Genomic DNA, 20,795 nt, shown 5'->3' on the forward strand with positions numbered 1-20,795 from the left:
TCTCTGTCCCCCATGGTATTTTTTTAGCTATTATATCTCTGTTTCTTAGGCCAAAATTGAATTAGTGCAATCTTTGTTCAATTTATTGTTATTAGTTCATGTAATTTCTTTACTAAACTGAGTTGCAGTAGGAAACCAAATTTTAAACCAGATTTATATGCTAAATAAAAGAGGAGACAACCAAAACTGATATATTGGATTCCCTCTTTTATTGTGATTGGGAATAGAGTAATTGACTATAATATCAAGTATTAAATATCCTTTGTTGAATGGTGTTTCTTTAATTTAAAAGCTACATTTACCTTTTGGACTATGAGTTTTAGTTTATATCTATACCCACATTAGAATTTATGGACCATCGTATTCATGTAGTATACTTATTTCTGTTATGGTTTGCATTACATATTGAGCCTTAAGAGGGTTCCAAGTTTGAAAATGGTGAGTAATAAAACTGAAACAATACAGTTTCCATATTAACATTATTATACATGTATATAAACAAATGAAAATATTCTGATACATTTTTATTGTAATAAACTTTCTTATAAATATATAAGAATCATAGATTCTTAAGCATTTTTTTGTGATATGAGCTCCTTTGCCATCTGGTTTGGCCTATAAACCCCCCTCAGGATAGTATTTTTAAAGCATAATATACTACAAATAGCCCTGGCTGGTGTGGCTCAGTGGATTGAGTGCAGGCCTGCAAACCAAATGGTCACTGGTTAGATTTCTGGTCAGGGCACATCCCTGGGTTGCAGGCCAGATCCCCAGTAGGGAGTGTGCAAGAAGCAACCACACAGTGATGTTTCTCTCCCTCTTATCTCCCTCCTTTCCTCGCTATCTAAAAATAAATAAATAAAATCTTTCAAAAAATAAAAAAGCAGATGCATTACAGTTTTTAAATACTGTTTTTGCATGGACTATAGGCCAAAGACCCTCTGCATCAAGATTTTGAACACCCCTTTAGTTAATATCAAAAAATGCCTGAGAACATATCTAAATAGAAACATATCTTGAAAGTATAAGAGCCAAACTGACATATGTTCATAAACACATATTTTAATAAAGCCCTTGGGTTATATTTTGTGTATGTGTATTATTTTTGCCTTTAGACCCAGAAGAATTGTTATCAGTTTAGGAATAAGTATATTATAATAGAGATTTGTAGAAGATTGGTTTTGTTGTGACTATATATTCTTGTGTTATCTAGCAGAACTGTAAAATCTTGGTATCAATATACATGCTTTTAAAGTTAAAATTGAGCATTTCAGTATGTTTCAAATTTTGAGCCATGCCCAATTCAACTGTAAATTTGGAGCATGGATTGGTTGATTAAAGGTATGAGTTTAGTAAAAAAGGAGGAATGAATAAAAATGCAGAAGGAAGGAGCTCACTGCTAACAGAATAGGACCAATAGAGACAGAATTGGAAGATAAAGTAGGATGTGGGGAAAAAAAATCCAACACAAACAACAACACTAAAAACAAACAAACAAACAAACAAACAAACAAAGTATGAAAAGAGAAGAACAAGGAAAGGAAAGACCTATCATGAGTCTAATTAACAGTTCACTTTCCACAAGTCCACATGTTCTGGAATATTTGGAAATTACATTTCATCTTTTGTGTGGCATACATATCTCAGATGAATATAATGGTATTTTACTTATTAAAAAATAAGTTAAATAATGGTTGGATTTCTTTTAAGTTCCTTATATAATCTTCTCATTTAATGGATATTATAGTCCCATTATTTTTATACTCTCTTTTTTTCCATGGAATGGGTAGACAGAGGCCTGAACTAAAAGAAGTTTTGTGCTGACATATTTTGTAAACCATACCACTTAATGTGAGTATCAGTAGGAGTAGTGACCCATTTACAGAGTTTTTCTTTTGCTTTTTTCTAATACTCTGCTGTCTTCTTTGATTTGTACATACTGGAACTGTGTGGTTTTCAGAGTTTCTTTTACATATCAAATAATCTTCTGCTTGTGCATTTGCTTGATTTCTTATTTAAATCAGAAGATAGAAAAAAATCCCTTATCTTAGAACAGAGGGTATAAAAAAAGAAATAAATAATAGACATGAGAAACACAAATTCTATATGATAAAAGAACAGGGTATATTATATTTAAAATATAACTAGTCTAGGTCTTTTCTTGATTGTATTTTAAAACAATGTTATTATTACTATACTTAATTACCACAGACAGCCTAGAAGAATGTTCTAACTCCTGTTCAAATCGGTGCCCCTTTAAGATTCTCCTTTATGTAGAAGCACTTCACATACAATATAAAGAATGAAGTGAAGAACTACTTAGAAGTGTTGTCAGGTTGATAGCGTGGATGGTGCGTAGTTGAGGAATACTCCAAACATTAGAATGTTTTTGACGCCAAAGAAAAAATTAGATTCATTGCATTCTTTAACCATAGGAAGGAAAATTGATTTAATGGGGATGGGAAATACTGTCTCTGTGCTCCATGTATTATTGTAGCATAAGATCAGAATTGCTCTAAGCCCTTTTGGAGAAAAGTTCTCCATAGATTGATGAGGTTAAGACTGTGTTGTGGTTTCTCAGCCTCTTTGGCATCTCTTTGCCTTAGGCCATGGCTATTTTAAATATTCATACATTATTATACGAGAAGAAAGTGATGGGGAACCCATATAAGTGTTACAGCAGCTCAGAAAAAGCAGAGATTAATTCAGCAGTTTGCGATTAAGGGAAAATATTTCAAGATTTTTCCTGAAGTTTTTTTTCCCCCTTGTAAATGAGTCTCTGATGACATAATAATTGAAAAAAAAAAGAATGACAACATAACTGTAAATTCTGCTTTGTTTAGAAGTATGCATGCTGCAACCTGTTTATCATTCTCAAATGGGAAAATGCACTACCTTACTCTTCTTTATGACTTCCTATGTTGTCTAATAATTACTGAGAGAAATATCCATATATAAGTGGATCAAAGCATGGATTTAAAAAAGCAAACAGAAAGAAGAAATGATTCACTGGGTCTGACACCATGTTTAACATTTCAGGATCAAACCAATACCAAATTCCTAGGACATAGTAGGGAGTCCAGCAGATGGTAAATGAAGTTGCGAATGCCACTGTCATCTTTAGAGTCTTCAGCCGGGCTCTTGGTATATTGTTCTTGGATTGATTCAGTTGTAGTTCTATTAGAAAGAAAAAAGAGTAGGTGTTTAAAGACCAGTTTTGTTACAAAACTAAAATGGACAAAGAGGAAGAGGGAATCACTAATTCAACCTAATGAATGTAATGGAAACAAATTTCCTATGTTTTTAATAATTATAATTTGTTGGAAAAGCATGTTTTTATTTCAAGTTTTCCACTGTATCATATAATGGATAGTTTTTACCAAACTAATTTGGATTTGAAATATGGGGGTACTCAGATTCTTAAAATGTAAATTTAAGAGAGCAGACTTAGGTTGAGTGGAATTCAATTCTCTGCATCTGGGTTGTCATGCCAACATAACCATGCTTACTTTATAAATTCTTTAATTTTAGTTTTTGAGAATGCAGCAGGTTATTGAAGCAAAAACACCACAAGTACATTCATGAAGTTTCACATGAAACAGTCAATTATACTTTCAACAATATTCTGCATATCCAACACATACACATATAAATGGAAGTAGTTAATTTGTGTGGATATAGGGGATTTAATGTGAAACAGAGCAGTGTAATTTTAACAAATATATTAGCTATACTTAATAAATTATACTTCGCTACAGGCTAGAAATCAGGCGTTGACACAGGGCTGCGATGGCCCAGCAGGAACACTTTGTCGATGCCTATGCTGGGTGTATGGGGTGATGGCCCTTTCTTCTTTAATCCCATGTGCACATTTAGGACATTGGGATATATAACCTCTTCTGTAAATTGGAGGTTATAAAAGTATCACCTCCTGGGGTGATTATGAATGTTAAATGAGTTAATACATGTAAACTGCTTAGAACAGTATCTGGCACATAGTAAATGCCACTCTGGGTATTGCTGCTTAAAAGCTGTTTACCCACAATTAGCACCAAATCTAAGGAATGCGTACGGTGGGGATCCTGATGAAGGACCCGTGTCAGGGTGAAGATGATTTTTGCATTGCAGATCAACATGATGAGAAGAGGGATGATGAAGAGGCAGCTGAAGGTGAAAAAGTTGTAAAAAGCTTGGTGCCACCATTGCGGAAAACTGCAGTGCGTTACGCATTGAGAGAAACCGCTTGATTGTCCAGAGCCATCAGCTAAATGAATCATTCTGAAGATATATAACTGTAGAAGAAAATAAAAAAATTAAAAAGTCATATTACTTTATTTCGAACAGGATTTACATGTTTTCTTGAAAGTTTTCTCTTCTGCATTCTGCCAGCCTTCTAACATGTTGTCGCCAACGCAATTGCTAGGTTCCATGATGTTTTCCTTTTGGAATTTGTATGAAAAGTTACAAGTGGATCTTTACTTAAAATATGTTTAGGTAATGTGAATGGAGCTACAGGATTTTGGATTTTTTGAAATTATTTCAAACTCAACCAAGGATATAAACCTGGTGTGTATTTCAGTTTCAGGTGCAATTATGCTGAGTAAACTTTGTGAGTAATTTTGTTTATCATTCCATCTGCAGCACCTAAACTGTGTCTGGTATTTTAAATGGTTCCCCAAGGTGCATATTTAAATCTTATTTTTGAGACAAAACCCCCAATAAAGTGGTAAAAAGACAGGAACAGACAGTTCACAAAAAAGATATGCCAGTTAAGCATATGAAAAGATGTTCAACCTCACTCATAACAAGAGATATGTCAATTAAGGCTACACTGAAATGCCATTTTTCACTATCAAGGTGAGAAAAAATTAAAAAGAATAGCAATATAGTCTCATAGCAAGGCTGTGGGAAAACAGGGACTCCAATACATCGTTAGTCAGGATGCAAATTGCTATGACCATAACGGAGGGGCATTTGGCAATAAGTGGCATAATATATATGCATTTACCTTTGATCCAGCAATTCTCCATCCAAGAATTTACTCTGAACATATACCCCTACTTCCATTATATAAAAACACGTTTTCACAGGTTATTCATTGATGCATCATTTGTATTAAAAAACACTGAAATCATCTATGTGTATTTGGGAAATCTGAAGGAAAACCATTCCAGAAATCTTTGCATGATTCTCGCAAACTTCTGTAAGTACGAAATTATATTTTTTAAAGCACAAATTGAATCAACTATTAAAGAAATGTTGCAAGTAGTTTTCAAAAACAAATTGCAGTGGACATTTATTCATTCTTTTCCCATTCATCAAGCACACTCCTTACCAAGTGATTTCCAAGCTTTTCTCCTGAGAAACACTAATTTACCACGAAACATGGATAAATTGGAAAGAGTGCCAAAGCACTTCATTATTTTTTAAAGATTTTATTTATTTTTAGAGAGAGATGAAGGGAGGAAGAAAGAGAGGGAGAGAAATGTCGGTGTGAAAGAGAAACATTGATTGGTTGCCTCTGTCATACCCCCAACTCAGGCATGTGCCCTGTCTGGGGAACCAAACTGGTGACCTTTTGTTTCGTGTGATGTTGCCCAACCAACCGAGCCACACTGGTCAGGGCTATGCCCAAGCACTTTAAAACTGATAAATAAATTCAAACAAAAGTGTTATAGGATTTTTTTTTTCTGTATAGTTTTATTTCTTCTTTTTAAAAATTGAGGTATAATTGACAGATAACGTTATATTCATTTTCGGTGTACAACATAATGATTAGGTATTTGTATATAGAAGTGGGCAAACATAAGCTTACAGTTGTCCTTATGGAAGATAATACAATAATTAATATATAATACAAGAATAAACTCTATATTTCATGTACTCACAACTGTAAACCTACTTGTCAACCCCTGTCTATTTGAAATGAGAACCGTAGTAAGTCTAGTTAACATCTGTCACCATACATAGTTACAAATTTTCTTTTTATTGTGAAAACTCTCAGCAACATGTTTAGCAACTTTTAAGTACAATATAGTCACCGCGCTGTGCATTATAACCCCATGCCATTTATAATTGGAAGTCTGTATGGTTTGATCTCCTTCACGCCCCTGCTGCCACAAGCCCCCATCTCTGCTCTGGCTCTGACAACCACCAATCTTTTCTTTGTATCTATGAGCTGGGTTTTTAAATTTTCATTTATTTATTTAAAAATAATGTACATATAAACAATATCACACCATATTTATCTTTCTTTATCTGACTTGTTTCAGTTAGCATGGTGCCCTCAAGGTCCATCCATGTTGTGAGAAATGGCAAATTTCCTTCTTTTTTATGATTGAATAATCTTACATTGTGTGTGTGTGTGTGTCTGTGTATTTATATGATCACAATTTTTTATCTATTCATCTATCAATGGACACAGGTAATTTCCATATCTTGGCTATTGTAACTAATGCTACAGTGAATATAGAAGTGCAGATATATTTTTGATTTAGTGTTTTTGTTTTCTCCAGATAAATACCCTGAAATGGAATTGCTAGATCATATAGTTGGTTTATTTTTAATTTTTTGAGGACACTTTACACTGTTTTTTATAGTTGAGGGAAGGACTCTGCAGGTCCCAGTTCTTGGGCCAGCTGAGGAGAGAGCGGGGCTCTGAATCCCGCAGAGCCTGTCCTGGGGGTTGTCCGGATGGAGTGCAATGAAATGAGCCATACCAGACACTTCTCTGTCTGCCAGGAGAGGGGAAATGGCTCTTCTCTCTAGTGGAGAAGGTCCTGAGCCCCTGCGTCCAAAGGCTTTTATTGAACGGGTTATCAATGGGGCTAGGTAATAGGAATGCACAGGTGATCTCATTACATCAGTATGTTAATATTTACAGAGAATAGATGATGCTTTGAAGAAAACAAATGGCAGGAACACACTGACTTACACGGGTCCTTTTACATGGGTCCGAGATGGGATGAGTAAACATGAGAGCAAAAACACAGGGCCCCGAAGGTTTTAGGGTCAGGGTGTGTGAATAATGTACATTTCCTTCCCAGCATGGGCTGCTTATCATAGCTTTTGAGGGAAAAACAGAACATGCTTTAAAGAATTTACTTCTAGGCTTGATTTCCCCTGGGAACTGCCAGATCCAGTTTAGGGCTGTCTCTAGTATTGTTTCAAACCTGAGCCAGGCAGGGGGAAGGGCAAGGCAGCCAGGAAATAAGGAGACTTCTTTCAGACAGAATGAGGACCCCGGCCATAACAAAGCCGAGGGGTGAGGGTCATTTTGCCCCTTCTCTGTGTCCCCCAAGTATTTTCCCTTATGCCCATTGCGGCTGTGCCTGTCTAAGGTTGCCTCTGCCATTGATAGGGTCATACCCATCATTGACTAACCAGCCATCCTCCAGGGCCAAGCAGGGTGATGTGAGGGAGGCAGGGGCTGCACCCCTGCCAGGGGGACAGGTTTTGTCTCCTCAGTGGCCTATTTTCAGAAGGCCTCCTTGATTAGCTTCAGCCTTCGGGCCCTCTCTCCTGTTGGCAGGGCTACATTTCCTGAAACCAGATGGAGTGTTTCCCAACATATAGTATCTGTATCAATTTACATACCCACCAGCAGTGCACAGGGTTTCCTTTGGTCCACAACCTCATCAACACTTGCTGTTTCTTGTCTTTTTGCTAATAGTTGTTCTTACAGGTCGTGAGGTGATATTGCACTGTGGTTTTGGTTTGCATTTTTCTGATCATCTGTAATACTGAGCACCTTTTCATGTATCTATTCGTAATTGTGCATCTTTTTTTGAAAAATAACTATTCAAATCCTTTGCCCATTTTTTAATTGAATTGTTTGGGGTTTTTTGCTATTGAGTTGTATGTGTTCTTTATTTACAGTCATTTCTACCTAACGATGGGGATTTGTTCCAAGAAATACATCATTACGGGTCACGATGGTAACATAGGGAAATGTGGTACTTCAGCCCTTCCACAATGACATCAAAAATACAACTAAATTATATAACATCATTCAGAACCACCTAAAACCCAGCTGAATGGAAGTTCTATAACTAGAGATTTAAAGAAGACGCCACATTGAGACTGGTTGAAGGTATAGAGATACAGAATGGGCTGAATGACAAAGAAAGAATCTTAAAAGCAGCAAAAAAAAAAAAAAAAAAATCAGTTATTTACCTACAAGGGAGCTCCCATAAGACTGTCAGCTGATTTCTCAACAGAAAATTTACAGGCCAGAAGGGAATGGCAAGAAATATTCAAAGTGATGCAAAGGACCTACAACAAAGATTACTTTACCCAGGAAAGCTCTCATTTAAAATTGAAGGGCAGAGAAAGAGCTTCCCAGACCACAAGAAAAAGCTAAATAAGTTCATACCCAGACTACAAGAAAAAGCTAAGGGTGGTCATAACCACCATACCAGTATTACATGGAATGTTAAAAGGTTTTCTTTAAGAAGTAGAAGAAAAAAATTATGAACAATAAAATGGCAATAAATACATACTTATCAACAATTGAATATAAAAATCAAAATAAGTGAACAAGAAGAATAGAATAGACTCATAGATACAGAGAACATTTTAATGGCTTCCAGGTGGGAGGGGCATTGGAGGGATGGTGAAAAAGTTGGAGGGATTTAGAAGTACAGTTGGTAGTTACAGAGTCCTCATGGGGATGTAAAGTACAGAATAGGGAATATAGTCAATAATATTCCAATAACTATGTATGGTGTCAGATGGGTACAAAATTTATTGGAATGATCACTTAGTAAGTTACAGAATGTCTAATCACTGAGCTATACACCTGGAACTAATATAATATTGTATGTCAACTGTAATTGAGAAAAAAAGGATTTAAAAAAGAAATGAAATTCTGATATATGCTACCGCATGGATGAACTTTGAAAACACTAGGCTAAATGAAATAGGAAGACACAAAGGGACAAATATCATACGATTGCACTCATATGAGGTCTCTAGAATAGGTAGGTAACTTTATAAATGCAGTAAGTAAAAAAAAAAAAGAGTAGTAACAGGGCTGTGGTGAAGGGAGAATAGGAGTTACTGTTAATGGATACAGAGTTGCAGTTTTAGATGGTGACACTATTCTGGAGATGGATGGATGGTAGTGAAGGTTGCACAACAATGTCAATGTACTTAATGACACTGAATTGTACACTTAAAATTGAATAATATGGTCAATTTTATGTTATGCGTACTTCAGCAGAATTTTTAAGAAATACTTATCTGTTAAAGATGTAACCTGAGATGCCTGTGATTTGCTTTAAAAATACTCCTCCTCACAAATGGAGATTTCCCTTACAAATGTAAATGATTTTTATAAAGGGAAACTTCTACTTGCTTTTTTTCAGAGCTTCTCCCATATCTGCTGTTTCTTAAAATTAACCAGACTAAAATAATTCTTATGCCAAAATGATAGATTTTAGGGTGACAAATTTTGTTCCTCTATAGTTCCTAGGACATAAACCCATACGGCATGTTACTGCACTGAATACTATCAGCAACTGGAACACAGCGGTAAGCATTTGTGAAATGCATTGTGATAGGAGAGCTACAACATTCACTAGCTGATAATGAATTTTTCAGCTGCATTATAACCTTATGGGACCACTGCCAGATATAGGGCTGTGGAGAATGACTGTGTTTTGGATATTAATACAGTCATTTCTGACCCTTTGTCAGATACATGATTTACAATTTTTTTTTCTAGTTGGTAGATTGTCTTTTAATATTGTTGATAGTTTCCTTTGCTGTACAGTAGCTTTTAGTTTGATATAGATTCACTTGTTTATTTTCGCTCTTATTGCCAAGGTTTATTTTAAGGCATAAATGAGGGACAGCGTTTTTTAAGTTTTTGATTAAATTAGTACATTTAACTAATGCAATTAATTTAACAGGCCAGGTAGTTCTTTCATTTCTGAGGTGATGGCGCCAGAGTAGAATATGCTTTTTATTTTTATTTTATTTATTTTTAGAGAGAGTGAAAGGGATGGAAAAAGAGAGGGAGAGAATTATTTATGTGAGAAACATAGACCGATTGCCTCTCACACATGCCCCCACTAGGGACTGAACCTGCAACCCAAACATGTGCACTGACTGTGAATCAGGACACAAACCTGTGACCTCTTGATATGAAGCATGATGCCCAACCAACTGAGCCACACCAGTCAAGGTTAGAATATGCTCTTTACAAAATACTATATCTCCTTCCTTTAATTTTACAGTAGGAACATTTTAGTAAAATATAAATATAACATAAATATAAGTAAGTATAATATAGAATACAATCTTGTTTCTTTTATTTGCAATTAAAATGCTGATTTTCAGTTTTGAGGGCAAAAAGAATTTTAAAATTATTCCACTAGAGGGCGCCCAATGATCATATCATTAATTTTAAAATCAAGATTAACTCAAATATGCAGTCAGCCAATTCTATTTTATGATACAGTTTTTTCCTCAATACAAAAGGACCTTTCAGTTTTACATTCTTTTTTTGAAGCTACCTTGTATAAAGTTCAGTTTTTAATTTGATTGTACAGATGTGATGTGAAGTGTCTGGGAGGGTTACTTTTCCCAGAATCTGAGACTCTTTATTTTCTTAAAATCTTCGCTTGACTTTATGCTCAGCACTGGGTCATATTTTCACTCTAATATTTTATATTTTAAGTTATAATGATGAAGTTTTCAGTAATAGTGACTTTGAAATATAGTAGTATGATTTGAATTTTAGTTATCTTTTTTGTAAATTTTACGAATGCTTCTTTTTAAAGCAACTCCTTGATCAAAAACTATATTAGGTGCTTATCTGTATTAAAAGATAAACCAGATGTATTTTACTATCATGGTGTTATATATTTGGTAGGGAAGATAATAGCATGTACGTGACACCTGTAGTATAAGACAGCCTGATACGTTTAAAAAAAAAGGTATAGTAAAGTGGTATGGAAAATCAGAATGTTACTTGCCCATAAACTAATTTTTTTTAGGCTTGGTTCAGTTTATGTTATGCTCCAAGGCCATGTTCACTTTGATGATTATTAAAGGGATCATTTTACTTTCAGTGGTTCTTTTGCCCTTGGATTATTTTTCTTTAATTTCTTTATGTTTCTCCTCTCTCATCCCTGGCCCAGTTTCATCGGTGTTTGCTTTATTTTGTCATAAACAAGAGCAATCTGTTTTCCTTCTTTACAGTCAATCGCAGATGCTCATTTCTCTTTCGAATTATTTTAACCTTCACCTTACTCCACACTAATCACACCATTACCTAATCTTTTCCAAAGGTAATTATCTTCAGGAAATGTGCTTCAATTTCCTCGTCTATAAAATGGAGATGTTAATAGTAGATACCTAGGGGCTGTCCTAACAACTAAAAGAATTAGTACTTAGAAAGCCCTTAGAATAGTGCCTGGCACAAACACTATATAAATTATAACTGTTATTATAATACAATGTTTGAGGCACAAAGCTTATAAATATGCATCCATATATATTTATTTATAATTTATATATTTGTAAATATATGCCACACATTTTTCTGGAATCTCTTAACCATCTATTCTCACCTTAAAATTTTCCTGTCTTTTCTTTCTCTAGCCTCCTACAGGAAAAAAAGGAAATAGACAATATTTCATAGTGTGGTATAATGTAGCAGTTAAAAGCTCTGAGTATGGAGTTAATTGGATGCACTGACACCTCCACTTATAGATGGTACTATTGGGCATGTTATATAACATTCTTATCCTTAGTTTCTTCATGAATAAAATAAAGACAATAATTATATCTAATTTATAGGTTTGTTGGGAACCTCACTTAAAGTAATGCACATAAAAGCATTTAGCATAATTCCTGCCTAATATTTATGTCCTCCATAACTATTATTTATCATCATTGTTGTTGTTATTTCTACTATTAGTATGTTATTACTGTGTTCCAGTAGAGTTCTCGTCATACTGTATGTGTGCGATGAGTAGTTATTGAATTTAAACTGCTGGTCAAGTTTGGAAGTGCGTTCTAGCCCTGTAAATTCTCTGTGTCAACACAAGTCTCCACATACCTTCAGACCATACATCTTTACACCAAAGATTACAAAATGGCTCATATACTTGCCTGTAGGCCTATAGAATTTAAATACTATCAATATGTAATGTTTCACATTAAGCAGTGGTATGAGCCAGTGGTATGGTTCTTTCTGCAAATAATCTGCTACTCTGGAATTCTTGTGGCTTTAAATGACTGTCATTGGAAATGATGTAAATTTTAATTATATATAGATACACCTAATTCAGGAAATCTTTTCTCCTCAACAAGTACTTACCAGCCTAACCACAGATGCTGTTAAATTAGACCTTCTTTCACGTCATGTTTGTTGCTTCCCCCCCGCCTTTATTTTTTTTTCTCTTTTCTCGCTCTCTCCCAGCTTCTCTCCCTCCCTTCCTCCTTTTAATCCTCCTCCTACTTTTAGAAATGATGCCCCCAGATTTTATTTATTATGCTCTGGTACATATACCTTTTCAGAATGAGTAGGGTAGTTTGGTGACTAGGGAGTGAATAGATTGGCCAAATTTACTTATCAGTCAGAATAAGAGTTATAATTTTGAGCAATTTGAAATAACAAACCTTTATATAACCAATTCTTTCTGCTGTTTTTCAAAGAACTGCCCATTTTAATACCCATATTTCCCTATTATTTTTCTCTCCTGATTTGATGTAAGAAGAAAGGGAGACAGGAAAGAAATGAATGAACATTAGTTGAGTGTTTATAAAGTCTTGTATTACATGATTTTATATATCTTATTCTTTATAATTTACTCTTTGCAGTTGCATTTACACTTAGTTAAGTAATTTACACAAAATTACATAGCTGGTAAGAGATAGTATTGAGATTTGAAGCCAATTTTGTTTAAACATGATACCCATGCCATTTCTACTATCCCACTGCCTGCTGTCCTTTGTTGCAGGGATATGGGAGGTCTTCAGAGACGCTATGACTGGGGTTAGTGAATACTAAGGGAGAATGGGGCCTCCCTTATCCCCATTCAACCAGAGCAGATCCACTTATATCTGTTTCACTTATTGGGGCTCCACCTAGAATTTTTAAAAATTCCATGACTAGTAAAAAGTTTGGAAGTTCCTATAGTATACTGTGCTGAAATTTATGGAAATATATCCCCAAATCATCATAGGATTTAGTTTCTGAAGTTAGTAATCAGAAAAGTGGAAAACCAAAGGGGCCAGTTTGAAATTTGATTTTTCTGCTCTGTAGCAAAATGCCCTACCTTCTCAGATTGCCAGGCCTAAAGTTTGACAACAAACCTCTTGGATCTTTTTAACATGGTAATGAATTATTCAAGTAACAGAAAATTAATATATGCACCAAGGGATGAAGATTCAAGTAATCCATTCCATGTAAATTAGTCATGATAGGATGTGTCTCTGTCAATGGGCTTGTCTGTAGAGCTTGGTGAAGCCTGAGGTCATGTGTCACCGTCTAGAAATGAAAAACCCTCTCTATTTCTTGTCTTCCACATCAAATATATGTAACATTGGTCACAGGGTGGAACCCTCTTTTATCCAGAGAGATAGCAGAGAACTATAATAAAAAGAAAAACTGGTCTCAATAAAATGACAACAGGCCAAGTGACACTGGGAAACCAATGAATCCCTTTAAACCAGTGGTTTTCAAACTGCAGGTTGTGCCTATTAGTTAGTCATAATCAACAATAAAAAATAAAATGGAACAGAGTAGATATTTATTTTATTAAACCTTTTGTCAGTTATAGGTATGTGGGAGAAAGACAGGCAGACAGACAGACAGACAAATCATGTCTCTACATAGTATGTATTTCTTACTTTGAGTTACCACCAAAAAAGTTTTGAATATTATTATTTTCAAAGGTTCTCCTTGGACATCCTCTTGTGCATGAAATCGGGATAATAACATGGTTCTAATGCACTTTGCAGAGTTAATGTAGAAATAAAATATGATTATGTGTTTTAAGTTTTTCAGGAAACTTCATAAAATACAAATTTAAAGAGCTGCTGAAAGTAAAGACAGGTTATTTGTTTTACAAAAAAATTAAGTACCATTATTTTCTGCGGCCCATGTTTGCATAAATTACTCTCAGGGAGAGTAATGTATTTGAGGTCAGCCTATTTATTACTTGAAATTGCTAAACAATTTAATGTTATATGTTCTTTTTATTACAATACATCAAGATAGATAAGTATTTGGCATTTTCTTTTCTTCCTATTATTGCTGTGCTATACTCAGATGAAAATAATTGAGTTAATAAATCAATCTTTTATTTACAGCCTCTGGGAGAGTCCTTTTAAAAGACAGTGAAATTATGGGTTTGTGTTGCAGTTACCATCATAAATGGACTTATTTCTACTTCTGTTTCAACTTTCACCTCTATCGGTATCCCAAACTACCAACTACTTTCCAAATAGCTGTACTTATACAAATATTGCCAATATTATGACTAACACAAATGTTTTTAGCTCTTTTTAAAGCCTGCTTTCCCCTCTTTTCAAATAAACAGGCAGATGAAGAGAGTAACGTACCTCAACCTACCTGTCTGTTTCAATGGTTTTACTAAAAACTTCTAGGCTAAAAATGTTGGAGCTTTATTTTACTACCCTCTATTATTAACCCATTACTAAAGCCCATTTGTTGCCAACTTTGCTTTTTGTTTGAAATGTCCCTAGTAATTACTATCAATTCCCTCTGATACCACCTTCATCCCCAACCTAATCACCTCGACAGATGATCTGAATTCTTTGTCTCTCTCCTCTCTCCATAAATTTTCTTAAAATATTTTTGTTAAAAATCATTTTAGTAATGGATAACATGCTGACTATAGTTTACACTGCTGTATGACATATAGGAAAAGTTGTTAAGAGAGTAAATCCTAAGAGTTCTCATCTCAAAGATAATTTGTTTTTTCTTTTTTCTTACTGTATTTATATGAGATGACAGATTAGCTGCACCTATTGTGGTAATCATTTCACAACATATGTCTTTTTTTAAGGTATAGTGGTACGTTTATTAAGCTATGATAAGTTAAATCACTCAAAGTACTAGAACAGTATCATATAAATAAATATCAAAGGCTATGTTTAGAATATTGATAAAAATACAAAAATGTTAAAATTAGTTAAAATACTAGTAATGAAAAATGGGAAAAAGATACTCTTTTGTGTATTTATATTCAAGAGAGGTAACGGGGCACATCCAGGGCACCCCCCGCCCCGCACCCCCGCGCCCCGCCAAAGGATATTTGTAACAGGGTCCAGAAAATGGGGTGTCCAAGAAAAAATATATTCTTCACCCCAGGGCGGGCCGCCATGGGGCGAGGGAGCCTTGAGCAGGGCCATTGAGAGTCATTTTGCATGTCAATAACAGGATAGCTTCATTCCTGGTATGAAAAAAGGGTTATTTTGCATATCACCAAAGCTAATCAGGAAGATTTAAGTCTTAATACAGAATGTAACTGGGAGAGGAAGGAGAGACAGGGGCCTGTGGGAGAGACAAAGGGACACAGACTCTGGGGAACAGTGTGAAGACCACGTGGGAAGAAAGAGGGGAGAAAGGACTCTTGCTAGTGGGCCACAAGAAGGTGCCACATGGTTATGGATTAAGAGCTGGAGATCTCGGTGATGCAGCGGATGGCGCTGAGAATTGTGAGACGCCTGCCTAGACCAGCCCCGGACTTCTCTTCTTTTCCTTCTGAAGGACGGTACCCCTGACTGGCCTGACTGGGCAAAGGGGGGGTGGCAGGACAGTGTGTGTGCTGGTGATTGTTTTAAAGGGATTTTGAGGTTTAAGGGCGACATTTAGCCATTAATCAAACCTGTATAACTTTTGAATAAATAATTCCTTTCCTTTTCACCAAACTGCCATTCAGAGCCATAACTCCAAGGGCGGCGGGCAAAGGACCTACAACCGAGGGACCCCAGGGAAGGGGAGGTCATTGTTTCGGTAATAGCATCTGGGCACCGTCCCCCACGGGTCCATTTGTTCGGTAACAGAGTTCAAAAAGACTGGCGCTTTCTACCCTGAGTATCAGGAAAAATAGTATATAGTTTTCCTGGAAATCAATTTAACATTATGTTTTAAGGAGTTCTGAGTGTTTGTACACTTTCATTCAGGTATTTCAATGTAAAGAATATGTTGAAGGCATAAGAAGACACCTGGGAGAAGACTGTTATTGTAACGTTTGTTTTATAATTGAGGAAAAGGAAGAAAGTGACACATTAAATACAGGTGGGCTTCACTTAGCACAGTACTTTGTCACCTGAAACTTGTGCAGACTAGAAATGTGTCCATGCTTTGCATGGGTCTGTTACCACAGCAATGTGCAAAGTGAGGTCCTCCTGTCCTCGGTAACTGGCTGGACACAGGCAGAGGGCAGACGAACAGAAGCTGCTTGTGCATAACTGGATCCCCTGTGAGGGTGTGTTGACTGTGTTCATAAAGGAGAGTGTGACTATCACATGACAGACTTTTGCATTTGAATTTATACAGACATTAAAATGAAGAAGCTCCCACTTAAGGAAAGGGAAAATCATTTTATATGGCTTTTTATGAAAGAAGAAGGGCACTACTTCTGTTTTAACTTTCATCTATATCAGTATTCCAAGTTACCAACTACTTTGCAAATAACTGTACTTAAATAAAGACCTTATATTGCCATATCATGTTCTAAGGCAAGTATTTTTAGCTGTTTTCAAAGCCTGCTTTTCTTTCCCTTTCAAATAAGATTAAATAAAATAATAAGATTAAGAAATAATCTTACAAATAAGATTAAAATAATAGGATTAAAGAAAAGTAAAACATTTTAGTATCTATATGCAAATTTTGTATCATAAAAATATAGTTTTTTATTAGAGGAAAAGGAAAGGAGAGGGAGAGAATCATTGATGTGAGAGAGAAACACTGAATGGTTGCCTCCTGTACCTTGTGGCCCTTTGGTTTGCAGGACAATGCCCAACTAACCGAGGCACACCAGCCAGAGCTAAACAATTTTATAAGCAAGAAAAGGAAATAAAAACTTCATATTTCCAATATCATATTACAATATTTATAAGTCAAACCATCATGTTGTACATCTTAAACTCATCAAGTAATGTGTATCAATTCTTTCTCAATAGAACTGGAAAAAAATCCTCTTACTCTTTGTATAAGACTCAGAAAAGCTATATGGTTCCCACATTAATTTCAGAATTTCCCTTAGCTATCAATGTTTTTGGTAATATAAATCCACTGCACCTCCATTCATTGATTAATTTATCTAAACTTTTTTTTTTAAGTAAAAGGTAAAAGATTTATTTGATCTTAAAAAATACCCCCTCTGATCCAAATATTTTAAAATTCTATTTTTGGTAGATATCTTATTAGGTAGTGGGAATATGAAATAAAGTTGAACACAACAGCTTTTGCTATTTAGGAGAATATACCTTAAAGGTAAATATAGACAAAAAACTATAATCACATTACTTTATGACAAAACACTATGAGATCAAAGAAAAGGGACCAAATCTAATTTCTTGCTAGTCCTCCTAACTCTCAGTTTTTCATTTCACCCAAATATATCACCTATGAAAATCACACTTTCAACCTTTGCTGAAAAATATGTGATCCTTGACTTATATTTTTTATCCAAATACCATTCTTCTTTAAAAACTCAGTTTATTCTTTTACCCTAAAATCTTCCTTCACTCCTACTCATTTCTCCCTTTTCTTACTTTTGTAATAGGTTTAAAACAATTTAGTATATAGTTATATTAGTTTTTTATAAGTTTTGTCTTCATAACTGAATTACATTTTCTTTGAGGGCAGTTTCTTCATTTCATCAGTACAAGACTCAGCTTCAGGAACCTATTTCGTGTTTATTTTCTCCAAGAAAACCATCAATATGCAGCACTCATACTTTAATGAAACAAAATGAAAGACTTCATGACATAAGCCATAGCTAAATAACTTCATTTCAACTGACATATTTGCTAATCCTTATTTTGTATATTCAGTCACTGTGAGAATAATTGTACAATTTTCTCCAGGGAAATCAAAACATTTTTGTTTTTTCCATTTCTCCTGTCATAAAACACACTAATTAAATTTATCTAATATCCAAAAAAAATTAGTTAAGTGAGGAAAATTTAGTTATTTAGCTTTCCAGTGTCATATTACTTATTTAATAAGTCCTGCATGGCATTTAAAAATCTTATTTCTTCCTTCCTTCCTTCCTTCCTTGCTTCATCCATTTTACCATCTTGTCTGTTTAGAATGTCTAGATAAATTTCTATCTGTAGTGGCAAGTTTTTGGAGGATCTTGGTCAACTCTGACTTTTTTACACATACTTGTGCATTTAGAAGCATACAGAGAATTGTTCATGTGTTATTAAAGGGTCTTTCTGTTTGCAAAAGTGTGTCCTTTTCTTTGGCAGTGTGACTGCTGATACAGTCAGATTCCATATGTCAATAAGCCAGAAAGTCTCTGTTGAAAACAATCTGGAGAGATACCTATCTGCTTCCTGTAGGAGACAGCTTGTGCCTACACCAACAGCATTAGAGTTTTACTAACAGCTTGTTATAGTCTCACTTCCAGAAAAGCTCAAGTCAACCTCAAGGAAATACTCAAATTTCCAAAAGTCCAAGATTTCCCACTTTTCCTCTTTATTCAATCCCACTTACCTGCAAACTTAAGAACATACCAACTGAGAATGGTTCTTTCTGAACTACAGTAAAAGAATTCTTAATGTTTCCACTCAAGAAGACTCAAATAAGATGTTATAAATACTTCTTGTCTGTGCAAATTCCATAGTTCCTAAATATTCTGTCAATTTACCATGTCAACCAGAACAAAAAGAGAAATAGATGGAAGACGAAGATGGGAATAAGATTGTTTGAGAATGGCTGAAATTGGGGGGAATATTTACTTATATTAGAGACCTTTCTAGACACTTTAATACATTAGTCATTACGAAAGCTGCATAAAGTAAGCATTACCTCTCTTCCATTAATAAAGGAACTAAAATCCAGAGAGGTTAAGAAATTTGCTGAAGCAACAGTGCCAGGATTAAAGTCTACTCTCTGACTTCCAGAGCCCAAGCATAAGAATAATACAGCACTGCCTTTCACACACAACAATACAACTCTCAAGTTTAGATAGGAAATCTGTGATTGCCATAGATCGACAAGTTCATGATAATGGTTTACCTGTGGTCCAGCAAAGAGACTACTGAGGAGCCACGCCAAGCCAATCAAAGACTGTCCCAGCTTGCTATTGCTCACAGCTAGGGGTCTTGTGATGGCCAAGGAGCGGTCCAGGCTGATCACCACCATCATGAAGGCTGGGGCATACATGGAGAAAAGCTTCAGATAGCTGAGCACTTTGCAGAGGAGCTCTCCCCCATACCACTGTACTGTAATGTTCCACATTCCGTCCAGTGGCATGACAATCAAAGTCTCCAACAGGTTGGCTAACGTCAGATGTTTTAAAAGCACTTTCATTCTCGAGAGCTTTTTCCCTTTCTCTTTCTTCTGAGCCCACTTCTTAAGTTTCAACAAAAAGGAAGCATTGAAAGTCGTGGAGAGTAGAAATAAGAAGAAAGTTACTGTCACGCGGATCTTTCCAGATAAAGTCAGGGTGGGGAGGTTGTCCTGCATCAGTGGGTTGCTGCTGTTGATGGATGAACAGTGATTTTGATTCTGTTCAGGAGAGACACTGTTTGCCATATTTCCCAACTGATAGAGCTTCAAGATTTGTGTTTCTGGCACTTCTGGTGTTTTATTATAATTGAACCCATTTTATTTCTGTCACCAGTTTAGATTTATGTCACATTTTGTCCTGAAGATACTTTATATTTAATGTGAAAGATCAAGGTGAACTTGTTTTGCGGGCTTATAATCCAACAGAGTACTAAAACAGCATGCCAAATACGTTTTGAGGGACAAATGTAATTGTAGTACCTCAGCAGATGGCCTGGTTTTCACAACATTTTTCCTGAGTGAAGAAGGACACTTGAAGCTTAATTTTGAATTTAAAATTCACTCAGGATATTACTCAAATAACCTTAATGAAGAGATTCTTTAAAAAGTGTTTGTGTTTCATCCAACAGATGCAAAATGAAAATGAAGAGAAAGATAAAAAACTTGAGGTAGTTAAATTGTTTTAAAAATTAATACATTTCTCAAAAATATTTGTTTTCTCTTTAAATCAGACACAGCTGTGCATTCAAACACTAGACAAATATGTTAATTTAAAAGCATCCTAACAAAACACCAAATTAATACCTTAACAGAATCAATTTGATCTAGTACAAATTGGGCTGCATTCACATTTATCAATGCTAATGGCCAGATTATCCACACTCAAGTTAAAATAAAAATGATTATTTAAAAAAATTATTGCTTTGCTTTTTTATTGTTGTTCAGTTGTAGTTGTTCTGCCTCTTTCCCTGTTGCTCTCCCTTGTCCCGGCTCCCTCCCCTGGCTCTCCCACAGTCAATCCCCCCCCCCTCCGCGGCCCCCCCCCCACCAACCCCCAGCCATTGTCCCTGCCCAGGAGTCCTCTATTCATGTTCCTTGACTTGCCCCTCCCCCTTCTGTGCCCAGTTATCCCCCCCCTCCACTGTCAGTTTGCTCGTTATTTCCATGTCTCTAATTCTATTTTGCTGATTTGTTTGTTTTGTTGATTAGGTTCCACTTAAAATATTATACCTGCCATTATTGTACATTATTGCATATAGTAACTAGATATAGTAACTATGGATCG

General features: G+C 35.4%; 1 protein-coding gene across 1 annotated transcript; it reads right to left on the reverse strand.

Moving 5' to 3' along the window:
* Positions 1 to 3,041: 3,041 nt before the first annotated feature.
* GNRHR (gonadotropin releasing hormone receptor) lies at positions 3,042 to 19,756 on the reverse strand. Its single transcript, XM_054566732.1, has 3 exons — positions 19,238 to 19,756; positions 4,073 to 4,164; positions 3,042 to 3,177 (listed from the first exon to the last, which is right to left on the reverse strand). Exons 1-3 carry the CDS (start codon positions 19,754 to 19,756, stop codon positions 3,042 to 3,044), a joined length of 747 nt encoding a protein of 248 aa, XP_054422707.1.
* Between the last annotated feature and the right edge of the window lie 1,039 nt (positions 19,757 to 20,795).

The sequence above is a fragment of the Pteronotus mesoamericanus genome, unplaced genomic scaffold (assembly GCF_021234165.1).
Source record: "Pteronotus mesoamericanus isolate MK-2021 breed Mesoamerican mustached bat unplaced genomic scaffold, CSHL_Meso_final contig_180, whole genome shotgun sequence".
Classification (NCBI taxonomy): Eukaryota; Metazoa; Chordata; class Mammalia; order Chiroptera; family Mormoopidae; genus Pteronotus; species Pteronotus mesoamericanus.

Excerpts from the sequence above, each read along its gene's own strand:
- GNRHR (XM_054566732.1), bottom strand. The coding sequence starts at position 19,756 with ATGGCAAACAGTGTCTCTCCTGAACAGAATCAAAATCACTGTTCATCC. Across the intron at positions 4,165-19,237 it reads GTCTCTTTGCTGGACCACAG|CTGCCTCTTCATCATCCCTC; the intron begins GTAAACCATTAT and ends TTTCACCTTCAG. Across the intron at positions 3,178-4,072 it reads CCTTCATCAGGATCCCCACC|AACTACAACTGAATCAATCC; the intron begins GTACGCATTCCT and ends TCTTTCTAATAG.